General features: G+C 51.0%; 1 protein-coding gene across 3 annotated transcripts; it reads right to left on the minus strand.

Moving 5' to 3' along the window:
* Positions 1 to 511: 511 nt before the first annotated feature.
* Positions 512 to 8,660, minus strand: RBM42 (RNA binding motif protein 42). 3 transcript variants are annotated; one of them, XM_047078236.1, is made up of 10 exons: positions 8,442 to 8,660; positions 8,063 to 8,207; positions 6,754 to 6,838; positions 6,571 to 6,645; positions 4,711 to 4,776; positions 4,456 to 4,610; positions 3,687 to 4,019; positions 3,238 to 3,355; positions 848 to 1,042; positions 512 to 755 (listed from the first exon to the last, which is right to left on the minus strand). In XM_047078236.1, exons 1-10 carry the CDS (start codon positions 8,567 to 8,569, stop codon positions 643 to 645), a joined length of 1,413 nt encoding a protein of 470 aa, XP_046934192.1. In that variant the 5' UTR covers positions 8,570 to 8,660; the 3' UTR covers positions 512 to 642. The 3 variants fall into 3 exon arrangements, with proteins under 3 accessions (XP_046934192.1, XP_046934191.1, XP_046934193.1); XM_047078235.1 differs by having other exon boundaries at positions 4,456 to 4,631; XM_047078237.1 differs by lacking the exon at positions 4,711 to 4,776.
* Between the last annotated feature and the right edge of the window lie 91 nt (positions 8,661 to 8,751).

The raw sequence follows: 8,751 nt of genomic DNA on the forward strand, positions 1-8,751 counted from the left end.
GCCCTTCCTGACTGCCAGGTCAGCACCCTGGGCTCCACTATCCCAGTCCCGACCACTCTGGGCTCTCACTGTGTGGCAGTGGGCCTATCTTCTGCCACTGGACCATGTGCTCTGAGGGAACAGGGCCTGAGACTGCTTCAGTCACCATGTCCCCAGCACTGGCTAGGCCTTCGGTGAGGTTGCTGAATGGATGCAAGCCTGGAAGGCTGTGGGCTCCAGAAGGCCTGGCCCAGAAGACCCCCTACCTTGGTGCTGAGAACACAAGCTGGAGTGAGAAGACAACGGGTCTGAGTCTCAGCTTGGCTTTGGCCTTGCTAAAAGGCTCTGCTTCCTCCTTTGTGGAATGGGCTGTACTCAGCACACACTTAGGAGGTTTCAGGAAGATGTGACGGGCACTGAAAATGCCCATTTACATGTTTGGCTAGGTAAACTTATAAAGCTCCCCACTATTTCCAGGTCTGGGGATGTCAAGCCCTGCTCCCCAAAGAGTGCTTCTAAGCCCAGCCAGGGATGGAAATAACGTAAATTTATTGAAACTGGTTTTGGGGAGGGTGGATGGGTGGATAGTTGGGGATCTTCCAAAGAGAACTGGGGGAAGAGCCAGCGCCCGGCCAGGTGGGAGCGGGTGCCTGGCCACAGACCCTATCTTAGGCCCAGTTTCTTCTTCTCCTTCTGCTTCTTGCGCACCACATCCAGGTTCCGGTCCTTCCACATACTCTTGCGCAGCTTGATGGGGCGCGAGCCCACATACTTCCCTGTGGGAATGGAGGGTTCAAGGTCAGGCTTGGGGTCAGGCTTAGGCCAGATGCTGGTCACACCCACTGTCCCTAAGAGAGGCTTCACCTACCATTCATCTCACGCATGGCGCGCACATAGTCACTGGGGTCCTTAAAGCTGACGAAGCCATAGCCCTTGGTCTTGCCTGTGCGCTTGTCTCGGATCACCTTAGCCTTAAGGAAGGATGGGAAGCGGCTGAAGGCGCGTGCCAAGATGTCATCGTTCACTTCATTCCCCAAATCCCCACAGAAGATCCGGAAATCATCTGGGGTTGGGAGAGAGGAGGTCAGAAGATGCAGATGCCTGGCCCCATGTCTGCCTTATTTAGATAGCCCCACCTTCTCTGAAGGCATCCCCCAAACCCTCCTCCCTCTATCCCCAGCGGTCTCTGCCTGGGGCCCTCTCAGTAACAACAGCCAACACCTATATGCTATTTACCCTGTGCTAGACTCTGCTAAGCACTCGTGAGGTTTTAACACATCCGGCACTCCCAACACCCTTTAACACAGAGGCACAGAGAGGTCATGTCACCGGCCCAATGTTACTCAACTAGGAAGTGGCAGAGCTGGGACAAGAACTCTGGTACCTGACTCCAGAGTCCTCGCCTTTACCTCCCCACCCCAGAGCCATGTTCTCCATTCCCATGAATTAAGGCTCCAACTTTGTCCTAGCCAGGCTTCTCCTCTGAGCCCCTAGCATCCCTTGGTCCCCATGGATATCCCCTGGGCCCCTCACACCCATTTGCTTTAGAGAAAGCCCATTCTAATTCCCCCTTGAGTCTCTGAAACGTGAACACACTGTCAGATCCTTCTCCAAGGCTGACCTCAGCTTCCATTCCTGGGCATACCCTCTGGGCTGGACCTGAGCCAGACTGAATGTACTCAAGCCCAAAGAATCCCTTCTGCCACAAGGCACATACTATTATTATCCCCTTGTTGGAGTGAGGAAAGGATAGAAAGGCTAAGTGACTTGCTCAAGATCACAGAACTAGGGGCTACAGCCCGCACCAACCATACCTAGGCTGACATTGCCATGCCCTGGCCTGGAGCAGGTAGACAGTCCCAAAACAAGAGGCAGAAGTCAAGGACTCAGATGGGAGGTAGGGCTGTTTTCTCAGCTAGCACTGTGGTTGCCCCACAGCTTCTGTGGTGATTAAGGACACTCTCTAAGAACAAGTTAGGCCACTCTAAAGAGGAAATTATGTGGCAAACTCAGAGGGAGGGGCCTTCTTCAAAACAACTGGGCTGGACACTTCAAAACACTGTTACATATAAGACAAAATGGTAGGAGGGAAACCATTCTCCTTAAGAGATAATCTAGAGACCTAAAACAGCATGCCTCCTGATCCATGGGAAAAGATGGCTACAACAGAATTTAGGAACAACTGGGGAAATTTAAATATAAAGGGAATATGAGATACCATAGAATTATCATTCATTTGCTTAGGAATGTTAATGGTATTATGACACAAAACAGAATGCCACTTTTTTTTTTTAATTAAAAAAAAATTTTTTTTTTAATTAACGTTTTATTTATTTTTGAGACAGAGAGAGACAGCATGAACGGGGGAGGGTCAGAGAGAGAGGGAGACACAGAATCCGAAACAGGCTCCAGGCTCTGAGCTGTCAGCATGGAGCTCGATGCGGGGCTCAAACTCACAGACTGTGAGATCATGACCTGAGCCAAAGTCGGACGCTCAACCGACTGAGCCACCCAGGCGCCCCCAGTATGCCACTTTTCTTAGGAGAAGAATACTGAGGTATTTAGGAGTGAAGTGAGAACTTCATTTATAACTTGCTTCAAATGATTGAGCAAAATCCAAGAAACACACATACACATAGAAGCATAAAGTGAATACAGCAAAATGTTAATTGCTGAATCTAGATGGTGGTTATATTTGGCTGTTCACTGTTAAATTCAGTGTTTAAAATTCTTCATCAGAAGGGGTGCCTGGGTGGCTCAGTTGGTTAAGCATCCGTCTCTTTGGCTCAGGTCATGATCTCACAGCCCCATGTCGGGCTCTGTCTGGGCTGATAGCATAGAGGCTGCTTGGGATTCTCTCTCTCTCTCTCTCTCTCTCTCCTCTCTCTCTCTCTGCCCCTCCTCTGTTTGCACATGCTCCCACATGTTCTCTTTCTCTCTCAAAATAAATAAACTTAAAATTGTTTTTTTCATAAGTTGGGAGAAAAAAGAACGTTCTTTTATCTTTAGCAACTCAGGCAGAGGTCAGAAGGTTCTAGGTGCCAATAACCTCTACCAAATTCTGTCCAGTGGCTTAGATGAGGGACTGCCCTTCAGAGCCAATGTTTAGCCCTCCATGAGGTAGGCAAATAGCATGTGCCTGCCTTACAGAGAGGTGGCAGTTGTGGACCTACCCAGCTTACCCTCCCTGAGTCTGCCCCAAGGAGACCTTGGTGTGTCCTGCACCTGGTGCCTGGCCCTGCACCTGGGCCCACTTACCTGCGTCCCACTCCAGCAGGCTGGGGTCCTCCCAGCTGCTCCCAGCTGCTGTGCGAATGCAGCGTTTCAATTTCTCTGGCTTCCCTTTCTTCTTGTCCTCACCCAAGGGCTCTGGGACCTGCAGAGGAAAGGGGATGGGGTGCAAAGGGCTTGGTGTTGGGAGTCTCCTGGACCGATATGTCCCCTTCAGACTCTCCCACTTTCTTTCACTCCTTGCCCTCCTACTTCCATAATTAAACAACTAGATGTGCTTCTGGATGTGAGGTACACGTATCTGCCTCCTTCTCTCCCATGTCCTCCCAGCCCTTCCAATTTCCTGGTTCCCTCCTACCTTCATCGATAGAGGACTACATGTCTTTCTGGGTATAAAAGGCATGGGTTCCTGCCTGCTCTCCCAGCCCTTTCTACTTGCTGCCCACCCCTGACTGCTATGCTCCCTGAGAGCTTACCTCAAGAGCCATGAGGCCAGGGGGTGGCTCAGGCCGTGGGGGCCGGGGTCGAGGACGCAGGGACAGGAGCTCAGGAATGCGCAGTGGGGGCAGTAGGCCTCGTACAACCTCCAGTGGGAGGGGCAGTGGCTCAGGCTCCGGCAAAGGCATGGCCAGGGCCAATGGCAGGCTGGGCCCAATGACTGCAGGGCCGGTGGGGGCACCTCCTGCCCCAACAGCCACTGCTGCGCCAGCCTCCTCCAGCCCAGCTGCCGCTGCCACCACTGCCTCTTCCTTCTCTTTAAGGCCCAACCCCAGGCCTAGGCCCAGCTCTCGGGGTGTTGCTGGCTCTTCCTGTGGGCAAGGGCAGACAATGAGGGATGCCATTTCACAGGCTCAGACCTAACTCCCATCCTATACAACAAAGCAAGGGCCTGAGGCCAGAAAGCAGACAAGAGACCTAAACAGAGAAAGGAGTCTCTAGTCAGAGACAGACACAGGGACAAAGACATCAGGACAGAAAAACAGAGAAGGACAATCAAGAGAAAAATAGAGATAGAGACAGAATAGAATAAAAACAGAGACAGAACCCATTGCATGTGTTTCTCTCTCTATTTTCCTCACAAAAAGAAAGAAAAACAGACTCAGTCACCAAAAGAAATAGGGAAAGACAGAGACTGAGACAGAGTCAGAGAGTAAGAAGGCAGATTTAGACACAGCCCACCAGGCCAGGATTGAGCATCTCCCCACCCTTCACACCTTTGACCATTAGCTCCCTGTCCATACTTACCAGAGGAGGCCTCAGAGCAGCCATGGAGCCCAGGGGGGGCCCTGGGGCCCGAGCCATCGGTGGCAGCATCATAGGTGGTCCAGGGGGCCCAGGCAGAGGGGGGCCCACAAGGGCTTGGTGAGGGGGCCGCAGGGCCATAGGGCGGGGACCACCTGCTGCAGAAGAAAGAGCAGAATCTGTCAGGGTGTTAGTGGGGGAGTTGGAGGGCTGAGGGGGGAAGTTATGTGGCAGGGATGATGACCCTGGCCCCCTCACCTGCTCTCTGTAGCACGTGGGGGACGAAGGCCGGACGCAGGATAGGGGCCCTCTGGGGGGCCACAGCTGTGGGAGAGAGAGATGGGGGTGTGTGTCATGGGGGACCGGGGCACTTGAGGTGAGGTGTGTGTGTGTGTAGGTACTCTCAGAATCCAAGAAATCCTGGAGAAGAGTCTGGGGAACCTTCTGGGAGATCAAGAGTCTTTCGATTTGTTCATTCAGCAAAAATTTACCACGGAACATCTCCTCTGGGCCGTCCCTGTTCTGGACAATAATAAGGACACACCAAAAGACCAAAAACTCTCAGGGATCTTCTGGTCCAGAGTAGGAGGGTGACACCCAGTGTGTCTCACCAGAGGGTGACAGCCCAGAGTGATCAGGGCCGGGATGGGGTAAAGCCCAGGCAGAGTGATCGGAACTAGAAGGGGGAAACCTGGGGAGTGGTGGGAGCCCGGAGGAGCCCTCTGACTTAGCCAGGGCGACTAGAAGCTTCCTGTGAGCTGAGACCCAAAGGATAATAAAGACCCAATTGCCTTTGGTCAGGCAAAGCGTGACTGTAAAGACTACTGGCAAGAAGAACATTTACGAACAAATTTTTTTCCCTTTTCAGTTTAGTATAAATTATAATAGCAGAAGTTGCAGTTTGGAGGGCATCATAAGAGAATGGTCAAGAGGACAGTAGGCATCCAAGAATAGTCTCATTGGCTGGACCATGAATGTCCTCCTGAGGGCACCAGGGAGCCATAGCAGGACTGGAAGCTGGCCAGGGTGACTAAATCAGATGTGCATTTTGATCAAAACCATACCAAAGAGTAAGAGATGTTAAGATTTCTCAAATGTCAGACAAAAAAGTTTAACAGGATTTAAGTAACACAAGTTTGATCCAATACAGATCGTACCAGAACTTTACAGAACGTGTATTTTTTTCTTACGTATAAGGAAGTAGTGTCACAAAAATTGACTGTAAAGGTCACCTCAACAAATGTAAGAATGACCCGTGGAGAGAATAGGGTTTAGTTGATTTTGGTTAACTTGCTTCTGATTTGGGCAATAGGCTTTGGAAGATTACAGTTGGGTGGCAGTGAGCAGGAGAGAGAAGGGAGGTCAACAAGAATACTGCGGGCATATCCTAGCAATGTTTAGGGCTCCTGGGGAGTATGTGAGAGTCTCTCCATAAGGGGCCAGATGATGTAGGGTCTTGACTGCTAGGTGAGGAGCTTGGTGCTTGTTTGATGGTTTATTTATCCCATCAACAGATAGTACGTAATGCTTACAATGTGGCAGACATCAAGACTTTCGTCCCTCATGAAGCTTGTATTTTAGAGGAAACAAAAGAGGATAGCCATAATGGGTAAACTGTATAGCTTGTTACGGGGTGCCTGGGTGGCTCAGTCGGTTAAGCATCTGACTTCAGCTCAGGTCATGATATCATGGTTCATGAGTTTGAGCCCTGCATCGAGCTCTGTGCTGACAGCTCAGAGCCTGGAGCCTGCTTTGGATCCTGTGTCTCCCTCTCTCTCTGCCCCTCTTCTGCTTGCGCTCTCTCTCAAAAATAAATAAACATTAAAAAAAAAAAAAAAACCGTACAGCTTGTTATAAAGTATTAAGTGCTATGGAGAAACACAACAAAGAATAAGGATTAGGAGTGACAGTAAGGAGGGTGGTTTGCAATGGTCAAGTCAAGCTCTGCTAAGGCCAAACTGATGAAGTACATGATCAGGTTTGTGCTTTAGGAAGATGGTAATGTCAGGGTGGGGATGAAATTAAGCAGGCGAGTTAGCGCAATGATGTAGGCAAGATGCTAGAGTAGTCAAAACAAGAGTGCTTCATTAAATGTGGGGTTCCCGGCCTGAGACCTACCTGCTCGACGCAGGAACATAGCTTCTCGGGCCTCTGGACTATCCAGGTGACTCCGATCACCAGGGCCAAAGCCAACTGTTGGGATGGGAAGAGACAAGGATGGTGGGAGGAGAATCCCAGGCATCCCATTTTATCACCTTGCCTGATCCCCTGGCTCCCTCTCCTCCACCACTCCTTACTTACCTGGACCTACAAAAGGAGGGCCACCCACCATGGGAGGAACCACCGTGGCTGCAGCAGCTGCCCGGGCCTCCAGAGTCTGTTGAACCTGTTGGGGAAGAAATTGGGGTGAGGGGCCTGACTCAGTGCCACCAAGCTGCCCTGGCTGGCTTACCCTGGGAGACCAAGGGTTTCATTCTTTGCATTCTATGTAGGGCTGGCTATCTGTCAACATTAAGTCTAAGCTAAACTGTCACTTTTCAGGGAGGCTTTTGGGATCACACTAGCGAAAACTGTCCTTAGCCCCTCCCAGGAGCAACTCATCTTGTTATCCTGTTTCATCTTCCTCAACGCATCTCACACTATCTGAAATTATGTCCAGCCTGTCTTTCTCATCTCCCATGCTACCACCCTGGTCCAAGCTATCATTATCTCTTGCCTAGATTATTATGGTAGCCTCTTCAGTCTCCTCGACTCTGCCCTAGCCCCCTTACAGTCTGTTCTCCAAACACAGCCATGATTAATTTCTAAGTTGGACCCTATTACTCCTCTGCTCAAAATCCTTCCACAGCCTCCCACATCAGAGTAAAAACCAAAGTCTTTAAGGTGGCCCACAAGGCCCTACCAGGTCTTATCTCTATCACCTCCCTGTCCTCATCTCTTCCCACTCTCCCCGTTGCTCGCTGTACTCTAGCCACACTTTTCTCTGCTCTTCTTTGAACATGTCAGGGATGCACCTGTGTCACAGCCCTTGCACTGGCAGTTCTCTCCGCTGGGAACGCTCTTCCACCAGATATCTCCATGGTTCCCCGTATCATGTCCTTTATATCTTTGCTTAACTGTCACCTCCTCAGAAAGGCCTTCCCTGACCATGCTGATAAACCTCTGCTTTTCTTACTCTTTGACCTGCCACTCCCCAGTACAATGTAAGCTACAAAAAGATAGTGATTTTTTTTGGTCTATATTGTTCTCTGCTATGTGCTTAATGCCTAGAACAGTGCCTGGTGCATAGAAGGCACCCCATAATTATTTATTGACAGAATGAACCAGTTTCATTTATTTGTCTTCTTTTTAGTAGTCTCCCTCTCCACTAGTTATATACAACTTGCTATTGGGCATGTGAATGTGACTAATGAGGCTGAGGAACTACTGAACTTCAATGTAAACTTAAATAGATACAGAACATTTTCATCATTGCAGACAACTTTCTGGACAACAGGCTTTAGAATATAAGCTCCCAAAGGGCAGAGATATTGTTTGCTTTAGTTGTTACTATGTTCTCAATGCCTGGCACAAACACTGTGTTCAAGCACTGTGCTCAGCTCAGTCGTACCTGCTGATAAGTGTTGGTTGCGATAATTGGGCGGATCACAGGAGCTGCTGGGACCTGCATCGCTTCTACCGTGGGGACCGTGGGCACCGCAGGCACAGCAGTCGGGATGCCGGTTACTGGAGCCCCCAGAACTTCCTGCTCAAACCTGAGGAGGCAAGACCAACAACACAGCTCAGGACCTTCCATTAATTTTGAAACGTTGGGTACACCGCGATAGAGCCTTCACCCCTGCCGATCTCTTCTTACTCCCGCCCGCACAATCCCGAAGGTCCCATTTTCCCCATGATAGAGCCATATCGGGATAAATGCGGCCTGGAGGCTCCAAGGCTCGGTGGCTCTGACTCTGAGGGCTTTTATCGCGCCTTGCCAAGGGCCTTACAGGGCCATCTCCGCCTCCATCTCCTTCAGGCGTTCCTCTCCGCTCTTGCCCGGCATGCCGGCGCCAGGGCCCGGGACCACAGGTCCTCCTGCACCCGGGAGTCCCGGGGCTGGCCCCGCCCCGGCCATCGCTGCTGCCGTCGCTGTCGCCGCTACTACCGCCTCGGCTCAGCGGCCTCCACCAGTTCCGCTGTCTACTCTCTGGTCTTGTCGGGTTGGGCGCCCTCGAATGACGTATCAGCGAAAGCGACGGGCGCTGGTGCATGACATCATACGCCAACGGGGTCTCGCCTTCGGAGCAAGGCCAATGA

Source organism: Lynx rufus, unplaced genomic scaffold (assembly GCF_022079265.1).
Source record: "Lynx rufus isolate CCGP_SWC_20201006 ecotype Redwood Valley unplaced genomic scaffold, mLynRuf1.p SCAF_16, whole genome shotgun sequence".
Classification (NCBI taxonomy): domain Eukaryota; kingdom Metazoa; phylum Chordata; class Mammalia; order Carnivora; family Felidae; genus Lynx; species Lynx rufus.

What these genes read in the sequence shown, in the direction of transcription:
- RBM42 (XM_047078235.1), bottom strand. Translation starts at nt 8,569, where the DNA reads ATGGCCGGGGCGGGGCCAGCCCCGGGACTCCCGGGTGCAGGAGGACCT. An exon ending in CAACCAACACTTATCAGCAG is followed by an intron (nt 6,839 to 8,062) that starts GTACGACTGAGC and finishes CTTCCCCAACAG; the next exon opens with GTTCAACAGACTCTGGAGGC. An exon ending in CCCTCCTTTTGTAGGTCCAG is followed by an intron (nt 6,646 to 6,753) that starts GTAAGTAAGGAG and finishes CCATCCCAACAG; the next exon opens with TTGGCTTTGGCCCTGGTGAT.